Below are 27994 nucleotides of genomic sequence, written 5' to 3'. Positions count from 1 at the left end.
ATGACGCTGCAAGGAGAGATTGGAGTGCTCCGTTCGGAGAGTAGGAGGGGCACAATCATGAGCTGTAACACCATCTACTCTGGCATGTGTGACACAGACCAGAAGTAAGTATGTACACACTTGCGTCGCCGAAGCTCACCGGCACATCTTGTGCACAGAGTGTCTTGACATTATTCTGATGAAATCTGAAACAAATTGGGTAAAAAAAAGGGTGATTTCAAAGCATATTGAAAGTGACACACTTCCTGCTGACAGTTGGTGGCTGGGCGATCTTGCCTGAATTGTGATTAATATATCAGTATTTTCTATTTGGATTAAAAACAAACAAACAAACAAAAAAAAGTGTTTCCTTAAAAAAAAATTTTTTTGAAGCGGTCATATGATGCGATTTCTTGTTTTCCTTTTCTTTAGTGTGTTATGTAGCTGTTTGTGTATACAATCTGAGTTACAAAGCTCAAAGTCTCCCACAAAAGGATTTATTCTATCTAAAAGAGAAGGCTCATCCAGACCGGGTTAAAACGCCTCCTTAAAACACGCCCCCACGTCTACGTCACAATGTGGAAATATTTGCATAATTCTGCCCAAATGTGACCCTGAACCACAAAACCAGTCATAAGGGTAATTTTTTTCTGAAACTGAGATGTATACATAATCTGAAAGCTGAATAAATATGCTTTCCATTGATGTATGGTTTGTTATGATTGGACAATATTTGGCCGAGATACAACTATTTGAAAATCTGGAATCTGAGGGTTAGGGTTAGGGTGCAAAAAAATCTAAATATTGAGAAAATCGCCTTTAAAGTTGTCTAAATTGTTCTTAGCAATGCATATTACTAATCAAAAATTAATTTTTGATATATTTACAGTAGGAAATTTACAAAATATCTTCATGGAACATGATCTTTACTTAGTGTCCTAATGATTTTTGGCATAAAAGAAAAATCAATCATTTTGACTCATACAATGTGTTTTTGGCTATTGCTACAAATATACCCCAGCGACTCAAGAAAGAAGGCGTGGTTTCAGTATGCGCAGTAGTATTGATGCAGCAATGTCAGGGAGATGCTGTGTGTTTCTGTGTGAACGCAAAAGCATTTTAATTGACCTTCCGAAAGTAGATGCAATTAGGAATCATTGCTAAGATTTGTTTACAACAGAACAGCACAACCCAAATGTTTGAATTTGTGCAACGCATTTTATAGACGACAGTTTTGTGAACCTCCCAGAGTACAAGGCTGGCTGTGAACAAAGGCTTTTTTTTTCTAAAAAATAAAAAAAGGGTCAATTCCGACTTCCGATACTTTAATATAAATGTGTGTTGGAAGTGTGTGTACACATCCACCCTATAATGATAAAAATCCACCCAGTGTTGTTTTTTAAATCCCTATTTTAAAATCCCCTTTCTCAAATCAGTGTGTTCTGAGATTCCCATCAGAATGACAGTTCTGCACAAGCCGCTCCCACGATAGTTGATTGACAAGACCATTTTACCTTAGACCCGCCCTGAGTGAGCTGTGAGCTGTCCGCCATAGTGTTGACTCCGGTGCAGGGGAAGACAAGAATGTCGCTGATTAAGCAATTGAGGCATTTGTTTTTGAATGTAATAATGAACATAGTAGTCGTCATTTACTCCCATCATCTGAGCCGCTGAAGAAGCAAAGGATTAACGTTACTTTCATTTTTGAAGGGAATGCGCCGATCCCCGAATCCAATCTGCCTAAATGCATTTAAGTTCGTGTGAATCATTCGTGATCCAGCTTCATTTACAGAAGAAGTGAGTTTAATGTTTTTTTTGCAAACCACCTTTCCTAATATGTGCTTGTTAGCTTAACCCCACGGAAGAGAGGGGCGGGGTGAGCAGAGCTCATTAGCATTTAAAGTAACATGGACTAGAATAGCGTGCTGAAAATAGAGCTGATTTTGACAGGGTAAAAGGGTGTTTTTTACAATACCATTGAGAAATTAACCAAAGCAGCTATGTTATAGACCAGGGGTCTCCAACCTTTTTTACACCATGGACTGGTTACGGTTCACCGGCATAACTAGTGCGCAAAGTTTACACGTTATGTGATATCCATTGAGTTCTGTTTCTTTCTTATTCTTGTGGCTTTAAATAGCTTGAATGTGTAAATTAATGTGCCAAATTAATCTGTGAATCACATGCCGAATGGTAGGGTCTGGACCTGGTCCGTATATCACGGATCAACTGCGATCCGTTTAAGACATAATAGCCTATAAGACAGATCAGAGCAATCTTTTATTTACTAATTTAACATGAAATCGTCAAATTGCTACTCCGTATCAAATCGCATAGAACGAAAATACAGAATAATTAGAACAATCATTTACGCACAATAAATAACAGAGTGTATATATATATATATATATATATATATATATATATATATATATACACACACACATTTTAATCAATTCATTTATTTTTACATTTTATATTTTAATCACAATCAATGAAGCTCTCTACACTACACGATGAATGTCTTACTTAAATTGTGCATACATTTCATAACATTGAGAGGATTCGGGAGCGTGATTCTGATTCGGATTACAATGAGAAGATTCACAAGCATACAAAAAAAAAAGAGTTACGGAATCAAAGAAATCACAAGATATGTCTGTGATCAGCTACACTGCTCAATGCTACAAATCACATAAATTGAAACTTCTGACGCTCTCCAGAGTGCAAACACTAATACGCACTGGAGAGGTTGTCAAATCTGTTTCCTCAATTATTACAGTTTAAAGTAAGGATGTTCTTGCTTTCATTTGAGGGCACTTTTTAATGCATAAGAAAATAGACATGTGGCATGAGAGCATGAGAACAATGTCAGTTGTGTGAGTCTCATGCTGAAAGCATGAAAGTTGGCAGCCCTAATTTAATTCACTAAACTAAAATAAATATGAATAAAAACAAAAGCACAAAACTGCATTAGCCTATATTTTGATTAGGGCTGCAACTAACGACTATTTTAATAGTCGACTAGTCACCGACTATTGAAACGATTAGTCGACTAATCGAATAATTATAAAAATTTTCTAAAATTTAGCATGAGATTGCTTTAATTCTGTGAAAAATGATAGTAAACACAAGAAAGAAGGGGGTACTTCAATGAAAAATGCATATTTTATTGAACTTTGCTGCTGATCCCAGGTGAAAAACAAGTACACTTCCATAATGCACTTAAAGTGCTCTATTTTCTTAAAGTGCTCTATTTTCATATTCACCATGAATATGAACTAAAATGCACTTTTAGCATACTATCTTTGTATTTCAAAAATGTATTTAGCTACCACTTGTAGTACACTTGAGTGTACTAGTGTATGAAAGATGGGTTCAAGTGTACTACAAGTGGTAGCTAAATACATTTTTGAAATACAAAGATAGTATGCTAAAAGTGCATTTTAGTTCATATTCATGGTGTCTCAAAATAGCACAGTTGAGTACACTTAGATGATCTTAAGTTTATCTTAAGAAGTACTAAAGGATCATTTTTAGTGTATTAAGTACAAAATTAGTGCGCGAAAATAGAGCACTTTAAGTACATTATGGAAGTGCACTTGTTTTTCACCTGGGATAGGCCGATTCATACTAAAAGTAAATAAAAATGCCCAGTCTAAAACCAATTAGGCACAGTGCTCGGTCAGTATAACTTAGACATAAATGCATAAATAAAGAAACTCTATCATTTTTATATCGGGCATAACGTTAAATCCTTTTTTTTTTTAAACGAAAATACGCTTATAAAATGTACAATGTACATCCAAAACAAAACGTATTGGCTTCCATGTTATTTAAATCTTACTGAGGCGAGTCAAACTCCGTTTCATTCAACTGTCCGACGTGCTTTCTCTTTAAATGTTCGTGCATCACCGAGGTGCTGCCGTGATACGCAAGGACTGCTTTGCAAACCATGCAGGTAATCTTTTTATTCGCCGTATCCTGGCTAAAATGCTCCCAAACTTTAGATGTTTTGGTACGCGCAGCTGCTGCGTTGGACGCCGCCATTTCTGTATGTTATCACTCAGCAGAGAAGCTAATGCGCATGTGCGACTCTCGGCAGAGATTGTAATGAAGAGAGATGCCTCACTCGGTCGGAAAAAACATGTCTGGCGACAACTTCGACAATGAAATTCATTGTCGACTATTTCTATTATCGATTTTTGTCGACAACGTCGACGAATCGTTGCAGCCCTAATTTTGATTACCCCATTACAACAGTCACTTTACACCAGGGTTCCACAAATCTTTCCCTGGAGGGTCAATCTGCTGCAGAGTTTAGCTCCAACCCTGATCAAACTCACCTACCTGTGATTTTCTAATGATCTTGAAGACTCTGATTAGTATGCTCAGGTGTGTTTGATTAGGGTTAGCGGTAAACTCTGCAGGAGTGGGCCAGATTTGAGGATGCCTGCTTTACAGGTACTGCTATCATAAAAATACACTATGATACAAATATGAGCAAAGGCCCTGTGAAAATAAATCTGCATCATTTATCTTTTTGATCTTTCATTCAAAAAAAATAATAATTCAAAGCTTAATATAAAGCTTGTCATGTTTAAGACCAATTGTGGTTAAACTACATTAACCATGTTTTTTTGTTGTTTTTGGGGGGGTTTTTTTGTAGTAAAAACATGGTTAATTTTCATAAGGGTATTGCTTCATTATATATCATAAAAAAAGTTTAAAAAAGATACACCAACTCGATATACCACCCAACCCTACCGGACAGTTGAAAACAATAATATAAAATGTCCTTTGAAAAACAGAAGCGATTAGTAAGAAGGAGGGAGGCAGTACGTGAGTGTTTTTCTTAATACTTTGTAGATTTGTTGTTGCCGCTAGGAAGGAATAATTCTTTATCTACCTATTTCTACTTTGTTTGAAATGGTCTGTATTTTTGATTGCACTTACTTATAATAATAGCCGTCGGCTAAGAAGGAGTCTGTGTCATTTACATTACTCCCTTCTTGCACTTAAGTGCGAACTGTAGTTTCGATTTGTGCAATTGCCCTGCTATAGGCTGTTGGGCAGGGGTGATTCTAGGATTTTCATTTTAGGGGGGCTCAGCCCCCAGTGAGGATATAATAATAATAATAAAAATAATAAAAATAAATACAAATTTTAAATTGACTAATATGGGTGGTATAGGCTACTAAACTTACTGTATTATTGATAGGTATAATATTTCAGTACCAAATAAGTTAAAGTCTTCCTGATCTCTCACACACACACACACACACACACCTGTTTACTGTACAAACACAAAATTTTAATGTTTGCATTTCTAGTACAAACCTCTTTCAAGTATGTAAACCTCTTTGCCACATGCACTGTAATACAGGGCTCCAGACAAAAAAATCGAGTAAGGAGCCATTGGCTCCTATAAAAGAAAAACTTAGGCGCCAAATTATTTTTTTAGGTGCCACAGAATAAAAGTGGTTTATTTTATTATTATCATTTTATTTTTCCCCCCTATTTTAACATTTCAATCATTTTGTCATGTGTTTGTCTTATCTTTTCTAGGCTTTATCAGCATTTTAATCCATCTTGTAGATGATCAGGTCAACCGAGGGACCAAGGTTCACTTAAAGTGTGAATTAAATGTCTTTTACAACTTGAAATATACAGTCACAAAGAATTGTTCGTTACACAGAATCTATACCAATATCATGGACCATAAGCATCACTTGGCAACTGAGTGCAGTGCATCCTATAAATGTTGTCACGTCTTTCACACATTCAGTCTGTTTTTCTTCATTAGTAAAATGCAATTTTATAGGAGGAGTTGAATCATGTACAACAGAATAAGTAAAAATATTAATATGCAACAGTGCATGAATATAGCAAAACGCTCATCTTTATAGTTATTTTTCTAGCTGACTGATGAGTTTATGGACACTGAGTGGTTATTCTGAGGTAAATGTATTACAATGCAATGTTTACAAGCTTTATACATTTCCTCAGTTTGAAACAATGAGCTTTTACATAAAACATTTCAGTAAGTTGTACTATAGGCTTTCTTATTGCCTACCTTTTGATCATGTTCATTTCATACTATAGTAGTAAATCGAAATATATAATGGGTTCACTTGCTGCTTTAACTGAGGCGCTAAAGAGATCGCGCCTGAGCATTAAGTGCGATACTCTCTGCTCGCGCGATCAGGACGCATACACGGACCGTGTGGACGCGGGGTACTGGTGTTTATATTACCGAAATTGTGCGCTTGTGGTCCGCATTAAAGAGCACCCAAACCGCATCATTTGAATTTCGTAGCATTTTAAAGCTGATACTTTGTTTATTAAAAAGTAAGACAGCACAAAGCTTTTTGCGATTACTGGATGGCAAGTGCGCTTCAAATAACAGGAAGTCCATGCATTAACAGAACACAGCATATAGACTAAGATCTCGATAAGAAGATCGACCGGACAAGTGTAAATGCATCTGGTTGTTGAAACCACATATGGTAATTTTACTCCTCCCATAATATTAAAATAATAGACGTGTGAGAGCGTTTTCTAGGCTATATGGCATGTTATAGTCAGATATGACAGCGCAATGCAACAAGCATCACCGCGGATGAGTAGCGGAGTATTTCTTCAGCAAGAGACGCGCAAACTGAATGAACCTGAAAGTAAGTCGCAGACGCTCAACACACAATCTTCTTCATTAAAAGTAGCGAGACTAGCCTATCTTTCCAGTGCTGATGCCGCGCGCTCTCTTGATATTGAAATTAGCTGATAATTAATAAAATTATCCGTTGCTTTCATTGACGTGAACTCCGTTATATTTGCATATGAAGCGGGAATTGAAGAACGGATTTATATCCGTTTTGCGAAGACACATTTATGTGGCCAAGTGTAAATGGGGAAACGTTTTAACAAATCATATAGATATCCGATCAGAGAAAATGCATGAAGTGACCAGGTGTAAACAGGCCCTTTCAGGTCTCTCTCACTGCGTTCAGCAGACTGTGTGCGGCAGAGACGAGGACTGTTTGAAACTCTTTTCAGTAAAACTTTGATGCGCATGGTCTTATGTAAGTTTAATACGTGAACATAACAAAAGATGTGAGCGCAAAACAAGTGGCGACCTCAGCAAAAACTTTACTCGCAAATTAATATTTTTGGTCGCAAATGCAACCATTTTAGTCGCAGTTTGGAGCCCTGAATATGTTTTATATTGAAAGTTAAATTTTCAAATGAAAATGGCAACATGATTGTCTTATAAAGTAGCTTATGCGATCATATGTGTTAAAGTCCCCCTGTAGTGAAAATCAAGTTTTATATGTTGTTTATTCTTCTAGTGTTTTTAATTTGCTTTTAGACAAACCATGTGCCAATCCATTAATCAACACCATTGCTGAGTATTTTCTCCTTAAAACTGTAGTTTCCTAATGGAAGACCCAGAAACGCCATTTGAAACAGCCCTCGGTTTGCTGTGTCACAAAACTCAGTAACCAATCACATCAAGGGATAGATTCCTAGCATATCCCTCTCTCCATTTACACAAACGCGGCGCGCATAGAGATCATAGCATTGAATGCAAAATATGCCAATAGGATTACCAGCACAAAACCAAAAATAAAATAGAGCAAAAAACCATAGGATCCATGGTTTAACGTGAATTTAGAACTGCTAACTTGAATAATAACCCGCAGGAACAGTGTAAAAGTATCCCGGAGTCAGACCCACCTCTCCCACATTGGCGGCTGCACTTCACTCGCATATGCTCGCGGGAGCGAATTAAAAGGTTACTCCACCCCAAAATGAAAATTTTGTCATTAATCACTTACCCCCATATTGTTCCAAACCCGTAAAGGCTTTGTTCATCTTTGGAACACAATTTAAGATATTTTTGATGAAAATCAGGAGGCTTGCAACTGTCCCATTGACTGCCAAGTAATTACCACTGTCAATCACAGAAAAGTATGCAGACATTGTCAGAATAGTCCATCTCCCATCAGTGGTTCAACCTTATTGTTATGAAGCTACGAGAATATTTTTTTGTACACAAAGAAAAAGAACAAAAAAAGACTTTATTCAACCATTCGTCTCCTCTGCGTTAGCATAGTGCCATTTTGGAGAATATCCGCTGGACGCAAACTGCATAGGCTGTTCTGTGTTAGACTCACCTCACGTAGCTTCATAACGTTACTGTTGAACCACTGATGGCAGATGGACTATTCTGGCGATGCCTTTTATACTTTTCTGTGCCTTAATTATTTGGCAGTATTATTCTTAGATATTCTTAGATCCATGTATAGTAAAAGAGGCAAGGGTGTAGAATTACATTCAAGCTATTTTAAGGCATGAGAAAATTATTTTCACAAGAAAAAAAAAAACATTTAAATATGTAATTTTGATTATCAAAGATTAGTTTTAAGGGATAAAATTTCTGAGTACAGGGGGACTTTAAGGGCTTCATTTTCGCTGGAGGAAACAGCTGTGGTGTGATGAGGGGTGAACACAGCGAAAACATAGGCTACAGTAACGTATTCAAGTATTCAGGTCTCTGTGTTCATTCAGTTAATAACTATATTGAGTCAACATATTATCTTTAAAGGAATAAAGAGTTGTGTACTTGCTTACCTACGTGAGTGTAACTTAACCACATGCTTTATGGATTTGTATTTTTTATTCTGTGCTATGTTGAAGTAAAGTTTGAGTAAAATTTACAAACTGTGACTGAGTGAAATGTACTTGAGTATTGCAGGGTAAACTTAAAATAATTAAGTAGAAATTACTCATCAAACTCTGCCTGGCCACATTAAATTTACTTAATTTGCTTTGCTAATTTTACATAATTTAGTAAAGTAGATTTTACTTAATTCTGCATTTAAATTTTACTTTAAAAATATGCGTGCAAAAACTTGCAAAATAAAAAGTAAAAAGTAAAAAGTAAATTTAACTTCTTGTTTTGTAAACTGGATTTATGACAAAGAACTGCACATATGCAAATGTAGATATTATGACAGATATTACACCTTGGCTTGTCCTCTGTTTCTCGCCCTGCGGTTTGAAGAACGCGCTGAAAGAAGGAGAGGATTCGATTGAAGTCTGCCATTGTTTTCATATGAAATTTAAAGGGGACTGAGGTGATTACAAATTCTTGTAGTTCATGGAGCTGATCGCAAAATTTTTAGTGGGGCTGAGTAGTCATTTTGAGTAGTCAAAAACGGCCTAGCGATGCCCATGCTGTTATTAGAAGGTGGCCACAGCGACTGCAGACTATTTAAACTGCTTGGTCACTGTTATAACTTGGGAGAAGCGATTAGAAGAGACATTTTAAACTATTACTTGCTGCTAGGAAGGAATAATTCGTACCTATTTCTATGTTGTTTTTTTTGTTATAGTCTGTGTGACTGTGTGTGTTTGTGTGGATGGAATCACACTGAGAGCAGGTGGATGGTTACTCAAGATCTCTTTACTGAGCCTGAAACAGACAGACTGGGACAAAAAGGACCAAAAGCTGGTTAAAAGGACAGTACATCCACGCATCAATGTTGCTCATAGATCAGCAGCGAGAGATGTGAAACTCTGCTGAATATACATTTTTACAAAGTGATCGTATAGTGGAATTAAACTCAAGATAAAACATACATTAAAGAAATAAAGTACAAATCACTGTCTCTGTTCTCATTTCTCATAAATTCACAAATACAGAGAAACTAAATTTAAGCAACCATCATTTTTGTGTATCTTTGTATAAAATGGAATACAGAAAGAAAAGAACGGCCACCTAAATGGCGCAGTTACACAGTTCAGCACGTGCGAGCACATAGCACGTGTGATAATGCTAACACTCAGTTCGACTAATATATTCTTACACAGCACATGACAAATCCGAATATAAAAACATACCTGGGACAAAAAGGACCAAAAGCTGGTTAAAAGGACAGGGGGAGACCAGGGACAGTTGTAACACGGGACGGTTGTAACACTTTGAATTCCACTAATCAGAAACAACCTACAGTGATGTCACTCACTGTGCTCATGCTCCGTTAGTTTCCCTCCATTTTTGCTAAAAGGGAGCCACATCTGAAACGTCTGGACGGAGTTATATAAAAAAAGGTTGATTTGAGGTAAAAAAAATACTTTTTTTTCTGATGTACTTTTTTGGATGCTGTTATAGGACCAAATGTCTATGAATTCAAACAAGTATTATTAGAATCACTGTTTTGTAAGCTACAAATAGAAATGTCTAACAAGTGTCAAACTAGCAGTCAAGCTAGCTCACATGAGATGAAAACATGGTTGGTTTCAAGTTTCATTTATATTGTAAAAACTAATCAAGCTAAAAAAAATTGCATAGTTTAGCTTTAATGTGCAAATTAAAAGTAAAATGTGCACTGTGCATTTTAACACTGTGCAAATTAAATGTAAAATGTAATTATCTTTTTTTTATATAAAGATAGTCAGTGGAAACGTGATTGCTTACAGCATGCCAAAAATCAGGAAGAGGAAGACAGACAGGGGAGTCCCATTTCCTGTGCTGGAAAGGGCTTCTGATGAAATAAGACAGGGAAAGTCAGTCAGGGGAGTGGCCAAAACATATGGCATTTGCCATGTGACCCTGCACCGATTCTACAAGAAGAGGAGCCAGGGATCAAAGACGCTTCCCAGAGTTGGATACTGGACTCCGAACACTAGAGCAGGAGCTCCTCTTAAAAGACTACCTAATGCAGGCAGCTGATTTATATTATGGGTTGAGCCCTCTCTCTGTTGTTGAGAATGTTTGAGTTCATGTTTAAACTTTTTTGAGGTGTTCTACCCATTAAATAAATTTCTTGTATTATAATTTGACGGTTTCACCTCTTTTTTGTCATGTAGTATGAAAAAAAGGTAATCATTCCTTAAAAACATTAAATGAACAGTCACAATAACATGACTGATAAATAATATTTTCCATTTTGAGTATATGATTGATTAATTATGTATATTTTAGACATGTTACAACCGTCCCTGACATGTGTTTCACTGGGACGGTTGTAACAGTGGAGAGACTGTATTAAAATCAATTTTGCAACCTGTACATAGTTCATAAAACCACTTAAATACATTGTTTCAGAAGTTGACAGATTGAAGTTTATAATATAACAAATTTGTTATTCCAGTATAAATGGTTTTTGATGTATTGCTAAAATGGCAAAAAGTGTTACAACTGTCCCTGGTCTCCCCTACATCCACGCATCAATGTTGCTCATAGATCAGCAGCGAGAGATGTGAAACTCTGCTGGCGATGACGTAGCTCCGCCCTTAATGTCACACGCATAATTGCGAGTGATGCAACAGCCAATGGCGAGTTTGCCCATTTAAAGCATGAATTTAACAACATTATTTAAACTCCTTTACATGTATTTTTAATTGCACTTAATTATAATAATAGCAGTCGGCTAAGAAGGAGTCCGTGCCGTTTGCATTGCTCCCTTCCTGCACTTAAGTGTGAACTGTAGTTTCGATTTGAGCAATTGCCTTGCTATAGGCTGTCGAGTGTGCAAATTAGAAGGCCCCCACAGTGACTGTAGACTATTTAAACTGCTTGCTCACTGTCATAACTTGGGAGAAGCGATTAGTCAGAAGAAGAGACACAGCTCGTGAGTGTTTTGCTTAATACTTTGTTTGTAGATCTGCTGTTAAAATTAGATTATTACTTGCTGCTAGGAAGGAATAATTTGTTGATAATAGTAGTCGGCTAAGAAGGAGTCTGTATCATTGGCATTGCTCCCTTCCTGCACTGAAGTGCGAACTGTAGTTTTGATTTGAGCAACTGCCCTGCAATAGGTTGTTGGGTGTGTTAATTAAAGGCGGCCATAGCTGCTTTTACTTAAGCGTGGTTAGATGGTGTATTTATTGTTATCTGTGCGCTGATGCGGAAGCCTCAGCGGAAGCGTTAAGCCCTCGTGTTCAGCCTCCTCGTGTGCAGACCGATGAGTGTAAAGACCTGCGACCGACGAGTGTAAAGACCTGCTACTTTAACCGAGCAACAAATCTGGCAACGCACTTAAGTATTATTTTTATCTTCTGTTTACACACTCTCCTTTTCTGTCCTCTCTTTTCCACCTCTATAATGTGTTTCCAAAACATTCCGGTTGTCTCTCAATAACGCTCTATCACACGCAGACGGCAAAGTAGTCTCGCTTACTTTTAGAATTGCGAGAATAAAGTGAGAATTTTAAAATATAAAATCAAATTTACCTTTTTTTATTCTTTTATTCCATGGCTCCATAGACTGTCGCCGCCACCAGATAGGCCTATCTCTACATCTTCTACTGCACCTCTTTCTTTTTCTGTGGGTCTCTGGAATTGTCAGTCAGCAGTCAACAAAGCAGACTTAATTTCTGCTTTTTCAAAACGCTCTACACTCAGCATCTTGACTGAAACCTGGATTCGTCCAGAAGACTCAGCAACCCCCAGCTGCTCTGTCTAACAATTTCTCTTTCTTTCACACCCCTCGTCAAGTTGCGCGAGGTGGTGGCACTGGTCTGCTCATTTCAAACAATTGGAAATACTCCCACTCTCTCCTATGCAATTATATCTCATTTGAATCTCATGCGATTACTGTAACAGCTCCTATAAAACTCCAGGTTGTGATCATTTACCGCCCTCCTGGGCAAATTCTTGGCACCTTCCTAGAGGAGCTGGATGGGCTGCTGTCCTCATTCCCAGGGGATGGCAGTCCACTTTTAGTCTTTGGTGACTTCAACATTCATCTGGACAAGCTTTATGCTACAGACTTCAGTTCACTCCTTGCTTCATTTGATCTCAAACGCCTTACCACAACAAATACGCACAAATCAGGCAACCAACATGACTTAATTTACACACACAATTGACCATTCGCAAAGATCCGCCCTCCTTAGTTACTGTTGTTACCCCCGACAAACAATGCAGCTTTCACACTTACACATTGCTCTCATGCAGTGAAAAATACATCGCAGAGCAAAGAGGAGACTGACAACACAGACGGAGAAGACAGAGCAGGTTACTTCTGGTATGAAACAAGGTCTCAGGACTCTCAGCTTTCAAATTTTGTCATTTTTAAAGAAATTCAAACAATAAATACCGTTTTGTGGCTCTTTAATGTGTCCTGGGAGATCACTATATTGCCTCAAACACGTGAACAGATCGTCTTTTCATATTTATGTAGAGCACGAAATCAACATGAATAAGCAAAAGAAAATATTTTATTTTAACCGCTGAACGCACCATATTTCAAGTTTAAATCCACCGACATTATTCTACTCTCCTGTCTGATTTATGGTTAAGGCTACTGGGCATGTGCATTTACATATTTTACGAGCCAACAATAAAACATGAAACCTATGAAAATGGTTTTAAAAAGCACATGGCGCCATGGTTTCATCACTTAGAGTGTCGCAGTGACCGTCTTTTTGCAGTAAAGGACCTGTCATAGTTTAATGAGAGGGAAGATGACATGAAGTGAAGCAAAGTTAGCCGCACTGAAAACAGATGTGCATATACAGCTCCCGATCGGAGTGAAGTTCACAGGATTTTGTCAACAGAATGATAAGAGCACACGTTTAACATATCATTTTATTATTTCACACTCATTATTTTAACTTAAGCGCTGCAAGCCATACAAACAGCGCCAGACATGACAGGTTTTCTGGTACGCAAGACAAGTACTTAAAAGGAATTCCTTAGCTTATTGCCGTTACTGTGGCAGCCAACAACAGCACAGCTTAACCCTCTGCACATATTGATATTTAGTTATATTAAAAAGTTTCAACTCAGTTAATCTTGTTTACCCCATTTTAGCATGGATTTTTATGGAGACCGGCCGTAGATGTCGGGCAAGATGGTGGATAGCAGCGTCGGCACATAATATCCGTGTTCTGATTGGTCAGATCACCTGTCAATCAAGCTCTTTGAGAACGGTCAATTGTATTGCAGACAATATTTTGGTAAAACCCCTACATATCTCTGGCCATTTCTTCATTATATTTAACCTACAGTTTGCTACCTGTGTGCCACCAACTCCTATACCTGTTACTTTTTGACGAAACCTTCGATCCCTTTCACCCTCCCATCTTTCCTCTGTTGTATCCTCCTCTCTTCACTCACCCACCCATTTCTCATCTCTGACACTGACACTTTATGCTCTACTTTAACTTCTTGTCTAGATTATATTTTTCCTCTCTCCTCCAGGCCAGCACATGCTGCCCCTTCTAACCCCTGGTTATCCGATGTTCTTTGTGAGCATCGGACGTTTACTCAGGGTAGCAGAGAAAAAATGATGCAAATCAAAAGATCTGACAGACCTGAGTATGTATCAGTCTTTGCTTTCATCTTTCTCTGCTGAAGTCCATACTACCAAATCTTCATATTTAACACAAGATCAGCAGTGCTCCTGACACACGTAATCTCTTCAAAATGTTCAATTCCCTCCTCTGTCCCCCTCCACCACCTCCCACCACTTCTATAACAGCTGATGATTTCGCCACACTCTTCACAGGCAAAACTAGAACAATCAGTAGTCAATTCTCAGCCCCACACACAGGACCTCAAACTAGGGATGCTCATTTTAACTGGTTAACCGTTAACCGACCATAAGAATTTTGAATTATTAATACAATCAGTTAAATGGTTTAAAAAGTCATTTATTTATTTTTTTTAGTAATTTATCAAATTATTTTTAAAAGGTTGCTGCATGGTTAAAATACGCTATGCGTATAAAAAATTGTTTTTAAAGAGAAAAAACATAAGTCGCTTATAAGTCGCATTTTATTTCATTCAGAAATGGGCCTAATGCCGACGTGAAATGTTTACAAACATTATAATAAACACTGTAAACATAGCTATGCTATTTTAGTTCCCCTCACTCCACAACATGTCCTTCCAAGAATTAAAAATATAAGAAGCTATATAAACGAAAAGCCAAAACAAATTTATTTAGGTTAAAACGAAACTGAAACCAATGTTGGGTCGCTCATTCGACACAAAATCAATTGTAAATGTATCTGTGATTTATTTGAATGCCAAATAGGCTATTATTTATTAGCTTATGTACTTCACTCGCATTCCAATATCCATGTAAAACAAAATGTTTTGTGTAACATCACGGCGGTGCGATGATAACACTTAACGGCACAAATTTTACTACATATTTGAACGGAGCAATGTGTTTTTTTTTACATATGTTTGACTGATTGTTTTATTATGATAATGAACAGGCTACATTTTCAAGGTAGCAATGCTTAACTGTGTGCACGCTTGCGGCGCCAGCACAGCACTTTCAGGAGTTTTAGGTTTCAGGAGTCAACTGAGGCTGTGCTACTGTCAGTCACTGAAGCCTAGCAGATTGCAAAAGCTGATTCCAAATCATCAGTTCTTATTTTGCTGGATCTATCTGCCGCTTTTGACACTGTCAATCATAAGATCCTCCTGTCCACTCTCTCATCACTGGGCATCACGGGATCAACTGGTCACTGGCGTTCCTCAGGGATCAGTTCTTGGACTCCTCCTCCTCTCCATATACACTACATCATTGGGTCCCATTATACAGGCACATGGCTTCTCCTGCCATTGCTATGCTGATGACACACAGCTCTATCGCTCATTTCAACCAGATGATCCAACTGTAGCTGCACGGATCTCAGGCTACCTGGCAGATATCTCGGCATGGATGAAAGGACATCACCTACAGCTCAACCTGGCAAAGACTGAGCTTCTTGTCTTCCTTGCCACTCCAACTCTACAGCATGATTTCACCATCCAGCTATGTTATTCTACAATTACCCCATCAACTCCAGTCAGAAATCTTGGTGTAATCTTTAATGACCAGCTGACCTTCAAAGACCACATTTGAAAAGACTGCTCAATCTTGCAGGTTTGCTTTGCACAACATCAGAAAGATCAGGCCCTTTCTAACGGAGCGTGCTGCACAACTTCTTGTGCAGGCCCTTGTCATTTCTAGGCTGGACTACTGCAATGCTCTTCTGGCTGGACTTCCATCATGCACAAACCTCTACAAATACACCTCTCTTTATCTCCTTGCACTGGCTACCGGTTGCGGCTCGCATCAAGTTCAAGACATTGATACTTGCATATAGAACAACCACAGGCTCAGCACCCATCTACTTCCACTCACTAGTAGTAAGAATCTACATCCCCTCCAGAAGTCTGAGATCTACGAGTGAGCGATGCCTCGTGGTACCATCGCAGAGAGGCTCAAAATTACTTTCCATAACATTCTTGCTCACCGTTCCTGGCTGGTGGAATTATCTTCCCACCCCTATCCGGAATGCTGAATCACTGACAATTTTCAAGCGACAGCTGAAAACTCATCTCTTTCGATACTACTTGACTTCATCCTAAATTAAAAAAAAATATATATATTTCTCTTTATTTATTCCTTCCCTTTCTAGCTTGTACTTATTTGAACAATGCCTGAAATTTGGTATTATGAGCACTTCCTGTTTGCCTCTTTAAGATGAATCGCTTTATGCATTCCCCAATTGTAAGTTGCTTTGGAAAATTTGTAAGTGTCTGCAAAATGACTAAAAGTGTAAAACAATAGAGCCTTGAGCCTTTAATTTAATAATAAAAAAAAAAAAAAGAGAGGTCCCTGTGCCCTCTAAAAGGGCGCCTCCCAAACTGTAATCAGTTCTCTGGAATGTCATTGTATACCATAACATTAAGATTTGTCACTGTAATTGACAGGAATAGGTCCCCCACACTAAAAAAGGCCTTAATTAACACGCCTTACTGATGTTTCAAACACAGTGTGTGACAAACAGACCAAAGTTGTTATTCATTGATTTGAAGAAATACTGATCAGTCCAGATCTGAGCAAATCAGTTTTGTAATTTGAAACAACTGATTAATTTAATTGGTCTCCAGAGGACGGTTCATTCACAAACCCAACTTTAATTAATCTTACAAGTTTCTGTAGTATGTAAATGATTTTGACTGCTTCACTCAGCATTTACTGTATGACCATGTGCTTTAAGTTTAGAAGTGACTTATTCCATTACTTGAAAACATTTGTTTGAATCAGTCTGATGAATCCTTCACTGAATGAACTTGCAGAATTATTAAGCCGTTTCATGCACGAGACACTGCAAGAGACGCGAGCGCAACAGTCAAACGCGTCCATGTTTACACAGAAAAAACAATGGAAAAGCAGCATAATCAAATACAAAACCCGTGAAGAACTACTACTGTATGTCTGATATTTCATGTTTGCATCAGGGTGACAGGCTGAAAACTACTGTTCATTGTTTTTACAGAGCATTTATAGTTAATAATAGCACTCTAGGTGTTATACCTTCAGTCATTTAGAATTTGAATTAGCCTACTTGAGAATTTTTTAAGCATTTTTCTTGTATTATTTCTGAACATATAGGCCTATGCATAAGAAAAGTTTGTACAAGATGTAGTTGTAGTTCATGCATCTTTTCTGCAAAGATATTTAGTGATTTGTTTAACTTTTACATCATGATGACAACTTCATGTGTGTGTGGTGCACTTAGAATAGAATTTTCTTTAACTAGAGGTTTAATAAAAAAAAGTTGCTTGAATCATGTTGTAGTTATATTTTCAAGTTGACTAGTTAAAATTGTACAAAATCGAGAATTGGTCAAATATTCTATGAATATCATTTTTTTTTTTTTTGCCATATCGTCCAGCCTAGAAACAAATACAAAAAAGCCTTCCAATTTTTAATTTCTTTAATTTTTCAATCTTTAATTGTCTATTCTCTAACTGAACTAAATGATTTTTATTTCTACTATTAAAAATGGCCTCAGCTTAACACCTGTAATACTGTCTATATGCCCCTATCCCCAGGGGACATATATTGCACCTATATTATATGGCCTAAGGTAAACAGCAAACAAATGCATGCGCGGCCACACACAGAAACACAGAGCTGAAGGTGTTTATATGCTACACAGCCTTGCTTGGGAGGGTTACATTGTACTATGGTTTCTTTAGGACAGAGGTCTCAAAACTTGGTCCTGGAGGGCTGGTGTCCTGCAGAATTCAGCTCCAACCCTTATCAAACACACCTGAAAAAGCTAATCTAAGCGTACTAGAAACTAGCTAAACTCTGCAGGACACCGGCCTTCTAGGACTGAGTTTGGACACCCTGCTTTAGAACAAGTAACAAGTTCAAGAATGGGAACATGTTGATTTATTTTTTAGACTTATGTTGCTTGTTCTTTGTAATATTTTCCATTGGCAGCCCAGAATGTGATTGTTACACTATAATAAAAATGCTGAAAATGTGAAGTTGCACTTCAGTTTATGTGACTTTAGTGAAATTGCTAAACCTAAAGTAAATAAAATAGCCTAATTTGATCCTACAGTGTTGCTGCACATGCTTTTAGATCACAAATAATAATGCAAAATCATAATCTTAGAATATAAAATATGCTGTCTCTCGTGTCACATAAATTATCAATAGTTAAGTATGTGGTTTTGAAGAAGATGCTTTTATTTTCTTTCTCTGACTGTCTCATTTGGACTTGGCTTGGACTCGAACCTCTTTGGACTCGGTCTTGACTCGGACTCGATAGTCCTGGTCTTGGACTTGTCTTGGACTCGACAAAGGTGGACTTGACTACAGCCCTAGTTAATGTATTAACCAACATGAACAAACAATGAACAATGCATTTAATACACTATTTATTAATCTTGGTTAATGTTAATGAAAATACAGTTGATGTTTAGTCATGTTAGTTCACAATGCATTAACTAATGTTAACAAACACAACTTGTGATTTTAATAATGCATTAGTAAATGCTGAAATTAACATTAACTAAGATATAAATGCTGTAGAAGTATTGTTCGTTCTTAGTTCATGTTTACTAATGTTTTTAACTAACGTTAATGTTAACTAATGAACCTTATTGTAAAGTGTTACCACATTTTTAATATTTATAAGCAAAACTTACTATATGAATATATTGCTAGCCCGTTCCTCTGTTTACAAAGTAAACTCGTTCTGGAGTTAGTGGAGAAAAGCAGCCCGTGGCTAATTATGGCTACTTTAGTAACATTAAAGTTGATGAAAGCTCACCTGTTGTTTCGACGGCAATCACAGGAAAAGACTCCAGTACTCCTCCGATGCAGATGACAAGACCACAAACTGGAAAATAAAATACAAAAGATGTACTTTACAGTGGTAGTTCTTAACTCAGTTTTCCTCAGTATTTCATGTTAGCTCGCGGTTTTATGAAAAATATGAAAAATATGAAAAATGACACAATGAATAATGTTAGTTTGTTGTTAACCAGTTAAAACATCTTAAAATATCTCAGTTTTGTATAAAACAGAAATAATATACTTACCTTTTTGTCTGGTTAACAGTGTAACCTTTCTCTTTTGTCCTTTTACCGCTGCTTCCACCAAAGAGTAAATAAAATAAATCTCCCTTGCCATTGGTCAGTTTTTCGCGGGCAAGTTCACTACTGTAAATTTACAGTAGTTTACTGTAAAATACATATATTTTCCCATAATCCTTTGCAGTTTACAGTAAAATACTGTATATACATTTTACAGTATCTTACTGTACATATTACAGTAAAATACTGTTCAAATTACAGAAATCAGTTACAGTGCACGTAAGAATCCTCCTTCGTTATATCTGCTTATGTGTTCTGAGAAATTATGTGCAAGACTAATCTACTAATACTTTACATACATTAGCATTTTCAGTGACGAGGATCCATGTATATTCAAACAGAAGGTAGCAGTACCACGCCAGAAGATCATAAACACCCGTTATGGGGGTCGGCTGGAATACACCCTCCCTAAAGGCAATTTGATGATGGTTCACCTCAAAGACAAGTCACTTATCCGTCACAAAAAAAGATGGTCGCAAGTGAGATTCATTAAAGATCCGGTTAAAATGGATCTACAGATGTTTTTTACCCACTTTTTCACTAATAATCTTTGTTTGCAGATAATGTACTTGTATTACATTCTTGGCTGGAGACTTAACAGACAGTACTTCAAAGAATTTGAGGCAGGTAAAGAACTGGATTCCCTTAGGGAGAGACTGAAGGTTAGTGACTTAACTTTAGACTTCATTACTAGTTTTTTCTAGAAAGTAACCAAGGCTCTTAATGTTTTACTATTTTTTTCAATGCTCCTTAGAAAGACAGGGAGAACACATACATCTTGGCCCTGGACGGGGACACTGATTTCCAGCCGTCAGCAGTCATGCTGTTAATCGACAGACTTAAACTCTACCCAGAAGTTGGGGCTGCCTGTGGCAGGATTCATCCAACAGGCACAGGTTGGATAGCTATTAAGTATAAACCAGTTTTATTTGGTTATTATTGTTTCTGATTATTTGGTCATTCCATTGTTCCTACACTCTAAAAAATGCTGGGTTATTTTTTTAACCCAATTGCTGGGTTATGCCTGTTGAGTCGTTATGTTGGGTTATTTTTCCAGTGTTGGGTAGTTTTGTGTGTAACCCAGCTGTTGGGTTAGTGGCTGGGTCAATTTCACTGACCGCTGAAACTATACAAGCCTACCAAAGTTACCAAGATAACCCAAATTGGGTTGTTTTAACCCAGTGTTTTTTTAGAGTGTAAATACCCACAGATCTACCTGTTTAAAAGTTTTGGGTCAGTAAAGCTATGATTAGACTGCCAGCAAAAGTCAGATTCATGGCAACAACGCCAAAAAAGGTGACAGAAACGCTGGAAGACACCGAATCCCTTGATCCTTTGCCGCACAGTAAAGCCATTTATACAATAGGCCTTTATACAATTGTTTGCTTTAAAGCAGCTTTATAATATTAAACATGAAACGTGTTAGTGTTGCTTTCAGTTAGAATTACAACTTGATTTTTTTCAGTTAGAATTACAACTTGACCTCAAACAGATCTGATTTTAGAATTACAGCTTGCTATAAGAAGCTAATGTTAAATCTTTTTATTAGTGAATGACTTTTCCAAAAATAAAAGAAAATATGAAAAAGAGATATTAGGCAAAAGTATGTGTCTGTCAGTTATATTTTCAAGCAGTTAATTAATTTAATTAATAAATAATAAATTAATGTCATCTCATTTTGTGTACCAAATATATTTATTTGTATTGTAAAACATTATCTTGTAATAATCATAATTATATAATAGTAAAATAATTGTTTGACATTTTTAAAATCCGAAGTTTATTTTATTATTTATAATATGTGAAACTTAATATTTTAACAAATTCCAAAAACTGAATAATCGATCAAAGCCAACTGACCATTTGGCGAAATAACTGACAATTTGTCAATTGTTTGTTCCAATAATCATTAGATTAATCAATTATCAAAATAATTGCTTGTTGCAGCCTTAGTTCTAGAATTGTTTTCAAAGTATGATGAAGAGAAGAATAATTCAACAAATAAAAATAAGTAAATAAGTAGTAGGGACTGTATTTTCTTTACCTTCTATAGATTTTTTTTTAATGGTTTTCAAAAATGGTACAATTCTATGGATTTTGGAACAATATTTAATCATTTTGCAGCCTGACGTACCACTGTAAATCTGAGAGCCACTGCTCTAGAAAGTAGATAAAAGATCTATTTAAAAAAATGCAGTAGTGACTACTTGTAGATTATAAAGGTGATAAATTGACTAATCAGATAATTTCTTCACTATGCTTGAAGGGCCCATGGTGTGGTATCAGAAGTTTGAATATGCGGTAGGCCACTGGCTGCAAAAGACTGCAGAACACGTGTTCGGCTGTGTACTGTGCAGCCCTGGATGTTTCAGTCTTTTCAGAGGAGCTGCACTCATGGACGACAACGTCATGAAGAGATGCACAACCAAAGCCAGTGAAGCCAGCCACTATGTCCAGTATGATCAAGGTCTGCTTGAAGCTAACCACTGACAAATTATATCAGTTAAGCCAAGTAATTCACCCTCTGTTTGGTGTAATGTCAGGTGAGGACCGCTGGTTGTGCACTCTGCTGCTGCAGCAGGGCTGGAGGGTGGAGTATAACGCAGCATCTGATGCCTACACCAACGCTCCACAGGATTTTAAGGAGTTCTACAACCAGCGCAGACACTGGGGACCCTCTACCATGGCCAACACCATCGACCTCTTGGGCTCAGGAAGACTGACCTCTCAGAGGAACAGCTCTATCTCAAAACCTTACATCTTGTACCAGATTATCAGCATGGCAGCTTCCATCCTGGGCCCTGCCGCTGTCTGTCTCATGACATCAGGTAAAATTTTGCTTAAAAAAATTAGAGATGCACCAGTTGACCGACTGATCTGTTTTCCAGAATTGCACACAAACTGCATTGCAATAATTTCCCAAAATGCCATTTGTGTGGAAATGTTATTGTCACAGTGCACACACGAGGAGGATACAGGAACACGCAGACGAGGAGTAAACTCAAATTAACAGTCTTTAATCAAATCCAAACAAGGCAGGGCAAGACAAAGCAAGGCTGACACAGACAGGAACACCGGGGAGTAACGAGTAGACCAGACCACACGAAACTGAACAGGCAGAAACATAAATACACAGGTTAATTACACAAACACAGCTGAACAGGATAAACTAATAATCACATTAAACAAGGACCGGAAACAAACCAAATATGGAAACTCATGACACACACGACAGAGGACTGACAATTATGAAGTCTGTAAACGGCCAATAACAGAAGATGGATGCAAAGAGACTGTTCGTAATGCACTAAATATTGAAAGAAAAATATAAATATTGAATTAGAGGTCGACCGATATATCGCCAAGGCCGATATATTGGCTGATATTTGGCATTTTTCAAATATCGGCAGATACGTTTTTCTGTTTGGCCGATGCGTTCGACGTGGGACTTTAATTTTGACGGTGCTGAGAACGGCAGCGCCAGAGCACACAGTGCTGCTCACATTCTCCCTCTTGTTTGCTGATGTCCTTAAAGGGGACCTAACACACACAGTTTCACCCAATCACATATTAATCTAGAGTACCTATAGAGTAGTACTGCATCCTTCATATCTCCAAAAAGTCTTTAGTTTTTGCATATTAATATAGGACAGCTACAGCTTTACGATTCTCTCCGGGCAAAGCCGAGCTCCTGGAGTTGTGTCATGTGGGCGGAGCTAAAGAGTGACGAGTACTTGCGCCGATTGCCAACAAAACGCAGACATTTGATGCCATTTCACTTACCATCTGCAGTTCTGAATCACGGCCGGGATCTTTTATAGCTGAGACTGCTCTATCTTTCAGTATTAAACGACGTGCAAATCCAGCATCGAACTGGGCCTTGGTTATAAAACGTTCGTCAACAAAACACTTGAGAAACTCCATTGCTGCCCCTGAAAAACAAACTATATCCACGGTTCACGTTCTTCTGGGAAGCTGAACAAGATTATCTTTCCATTACAATCAAAAACACACTTCTTTAGAGACATTCTTCCCGAGGGAGTCCTGTGCAGTGCTGCCGAATGAAACGCGTTGATGTGTGCACGGGCACGTTCTTCTGGGAGAAATGCCAATATTAGGAGTTCCACCGTCGTTTACGTCAGCAAGAACCACGATCGAAAAACTCAAACTTGTACGAACCCGGAAGTGAGATTTTTGGCACAGTAATACTGTTATACGTCCAAATTGTTTTTTGAAACTTTGTCCATGCTTAGCATGAGAATCCAACTCTTTAACAATGTAAACAACTCTGAATGCATTAAACAGCATTGTGCCCCCCCTTTAACAGTTCTCTAATAAACAGACAGAATAGAACGGTTAAATGGAAGAATTAAGATGTACACAAAAAAGTATTATTTCTTTTATATTATTAAAAGGGAAAGATCATAAAATTATCTTGCCGTCATTCAGAATCAGCATTTAAACAAATCTTTGAATGCCTAATGAACAAACCTTGCAAACAGTCGAATCCAGCTGTGAGATCTGATGTGAAGTGTGCATTATATCCTGCATGATCGCTTGTGCTCTGCGTGATGATGTCGTTTACAGCGGTAACCGAGGAAAGACAATATTGCTGCTTTTCTGTAAGCAGCACCTGCTATCAGAGAGTAAATGTGCATATTCTGCACGTTTTCGTTCTGTGCAAATGTCATGTGTAACAATTTCACAAATCTGAAGTCAGACCACTATTTTTGCTTTAAAGCTTGAAATTATACAGTCTAATTCAAATCAAAACTGCACGTGCTCGTGTGTAGCATCTTTGTGTGGCACTCACATAGGTCTAAAAGACCCTAAATCACAATTAGTTTAATCCGACTACGCCACCCTGGTGGAGCGCCAGGTAAATACTCCCAATAAGGACACAGGTACGTTTTACCAATTAAGGGCAAAGAAATAAATAGCGAGATGTGAGTGTCAATACAAAAATACACTTTATTATAAAGAGCATTAATAAAATTATCTCCCCCAGGAAACACACCACAAGATTATTAAAATGATTCTCCATGGCCAGGTTTAGCGGGAACAGGGCAGGCCGGCTGCAACTCGGGGGATTGTGTAAAAAGGCACCTAAATTCACAACACAACACGACACAGTAAAGGAGATGATACCAACACACACGGCACCCTGTGAAGCACACGCCACCGAAGGAAAGCGGCTAGCCCACCCTGCTCCACACAGAGTCCTTACTGGCTCCTGAAAAAAAAAGGCAATAAATAAGGAATGAAAAAAAATAAATAAATAATTGTACACAAGATGCAGCGGGAGCAGATCGCAGTGCTTGAATGGCACCAAAAGACAATAAGCGGGAAAAATTATAAACTCGTTATAATGACCCAGTACAAGACATGACAAAACCAAAAATATAAATTAACAATTTTAAAGCTACAAAATACCAACCAAAAATAACAAGATAAATTAACACTGTTGTAAAAGAATCAGCCCCACTCTATTCAAACTATAAATAGCACAGATTAGCCTCAAGCCACCCACGGCAATACACAATCAATAGAGTCCTATCCTACCTGAACACACAACAGGAACGAAAAGGGGAACGCCAGGGAGAGGAGAACCCAGAGTCAATAGAATACCACCACACCCAGGAAAATAAGAGTCCTTAAATAGTATGGCCGCTTACACCTCATTGGTCTGCCAATCACCTCAACCGGGGCCAATAGCGGATAGAATCCTTACCCTGCCACATTTGGTTGGATCGTAATTAAAATACTGTGATTGCCTCTTATTTCAAATGATGAGAAAATAAACAACGAATAAATTAAGCTTAAACAATGACAAAAATCGGCAATCAGCCATGAAAAATGATCATCGGTGCATCACTAAATAAATGTTTAAAAAATAGGAATTTATTGTCCTGTTTTTGCAATATGCCAACAAGATTTAATTTTACAGTTACATTTGTTCAAAATATCTATTAAAGTGCTATGTTTATATTGCAGGAAGCTTTGTGTTCATCTTGAATATGGATAAAAATATAGCCCTAGCTTTGGCCATAGTGCCCCCGACTGTCTACCTCATCCTGTGCTTCAAACTGAAATCTGACACACAGATTAAAATTGCAGCAATCATGAGTGTACTCTATGCATTTCTCATGGCAGGAACAATTCTCTCAATCATAGGTAATGGTTGTTGTTTTTTCATGTCTAAAACAATTTATTTTCAATTTCCTGTTGACACATATAGGCTTACTTTTTGAAAGAGATTAGTACTTCTCAAGAATTAGGGTTATTACAGTTAACAAAAATGAAAACTGATACTTAAATTAAACAATTAAAAATCATTTTAAACTGACGTAAAGCGAAGCATAAAAATGTTTTTTAAAGCAATACATCAGCATATTAGAATAGATTAGACTGAAGTAATGGCTGCTGAAAATTCAGCTTTTCCCCCAAAGAAATAAATTATATTTTAAAATATGTTAAAATAGAAGATAGTTCTTTTACATTGTAATAATATTTCAAAATATTGCTGTTTTTATTGTATTTTGATCAAATAAATGCAGCCTTTTAGTCCATCGGTATTTACTAGACTAATAGACTGCTAAAAGATGGCAGTAGGCTACTTTATTATTCTTGGACATTGCCACAAAACATTTTGTTTCTAGATAGCCATGTCCAGAGAGCAAACATGTAAATTAGCTGAACGAAATATTAATCTGTAATACTTGCTCTCCGCATGTCAACTCTCATAGGTGATTTAGTGAAGCAAAAGACTTTTCTGACCCCCAGTGGTCTGTTCCTCATCGGCATGGTGGTTTGTACATAATCACGGCAGCGTTACACCCTCAGGAATTCTCACTGGTCATCTATGGATTGTTATACTTCCTATGCATTCCCAGTGGGTATCTACTCCTAGCTATTTACTCCATAGTCAACATGAACAATGTCACGTGGGGCACTCGTGAAACCGGCAGCCAGACTAAAACTACGGCAGTCGATACCATCAAGAAAAAGGTCATGAATGCCACATGCTGCAAATGTCCATGCTTGGAATCTGAAGATCTGAGTGAGAAGATATTACTATCAGAAGAAATAACACAAAGGTAAAAACATGTCTACACATTAGGAAAATTTTACACTGGTACTTCAATCCATCTGTGTTATATTTGTAACTATTTTTATTTTTAGGCCTGTTTTTAATACTACTACTGAAACTAATACTGTATTCCTACAATGTAGGGATTGTGAGTTCCAGCTTAGTCCTCATCAAAGTAAGTATGGCTTCCAAAAAATGAAAATGAAAAATGAAAATTGTGTGATAATTTACTCACCCTCAAGTTGTTCCAAACCTGTATTAGTTTATTTCTTATGTTGGATATAAAAGAAGAATGAAGAAGAAGAAAAAATACTATGGAATTCAACCAGAAACTGATTGACTACCCTCAGTATTCAAAATATCTTCTTTTGTGTTCAGCAGAAGAAAGAAATTCATAGAAGTTTAGAACAGCTTAAGGGTGAGTAAATGATAACAGAATTTTCATTTTTAGGTGAACTATCCCTTTAATATTATAATATTCTAGGTAGATGTTTTGAATTTGATCACCATTAAAACTAATATTTAATTCCAAAAGCTTGGATTGAACATCTGCAGATGCAATCTTACGAATTTCCCTTGGATGAATCTAAACTCGCTTTGGTAAGTCTAAAACGAAATATGTGTGATTTAATATTATATTATAATATATTATCATTTAAATATTATTTGTTTGTTATTTATTTTAGCTGTTGTTTTTATTGTATTATATAAAAAGTAGTCATGTATTATTGTGCCATAATAGCTACGTTTCTCAGCTTTTTTGGGGGGGGGGCATGCTAAATTGCTGATACCTCAGTTGAATATTAATACTTTAAATTTACAGTTTGACCACACTAAACTACCATTTCAATACACTAAACTACAACAACAACAACTGTATTTTTGACCATGTCTTGCTTTTATGCATTGAGTTGCTGATTAGATATTAACATTAAATAAATTTCCACTGATATGTTTTAATGCCTCTTTTTCATTTTAAATGTTGCAGGATGAAGTCGATTTCTGGAGAGAACTGCAGAAGAAATATCTGGAACCTCTTAAAGAGAATAAAGAACAACAGGAAAAAATCGCTGATGATCTGAGAGAACTTCGAAATAAGGTAAGCAAAAGAAGTAAATTATTTCTATGCAAAAAGTACCTTTTATGTGGTTTTGTCTAAAGTAACTGATCTGCAACAGAACATGTTTGTCTCCATGCTTTTCTTTTCCTTACAGGTTACGTTTGCCTTTTTCTTCTGCAATGCACTTTGGCTGGTGGCAACTTTCTTCCTTCAGGTGATTGGTGACTCAGTCTCCATAAAGATCCCAAAACTCTATCCCAATGGGACTTATGACCCAACAGAAGTGTTTTCCGTAGATCCAATCGCACTGATGTTTCTACTGAGTTTTGCAGTACTGCTGTTAATGCAGTTTGTTGCAATGCTTTACCACAGGTAACTAAACATGCACACAAGAATCAAATCACAATTACTGATAGAGAGATTTATATGCTAAAAATTATGAGACCTAT

General features: G+C 37.2%; 1 protein-coding gene across 1 annotated transcript; it reads left to right on the top strand.

Annotated features, from left to right (window-relative positions):
• Positions 1 to 27921, top strand: LOC306843024 (chitin synthase chs-1-like; the record flags this gene model as incomplete). The annotated part of the gene is given in 11 exon segments (XM_079374264.1): positions 1 to 104; positions 19700 to 19874; positions 19956 to 20057; positions 20150 to 20291; positions 21662 to 21862; positions 21939 to 22223; positions 25390 to 25569; positions 26142 to 26201; positions 26204 to 26403; positions 27474 to 27584; positions 27700 to 27921. Coding segments are annotated over 11 exon segments (1782 nt in total).
• Between the last annotated feature and the right edge of the window lie 73 nt (positions 27922 to 27994).

This window comes from Barbus barbus (assembly GCF_936440315.1).
Source record: "Barbus barbus genome assembly, chromosome: 23".
Taxonomy (NCBI): domain Eukaryota; kingdom Metazoa; phylum Chordata; class Actinopteri; order Cypriniformes; family Cyprinidae; genus Barbus; species Barbus barbus.
This window is presented reverse-complemented; position numbering and strand designations above follow the sequence as displayed.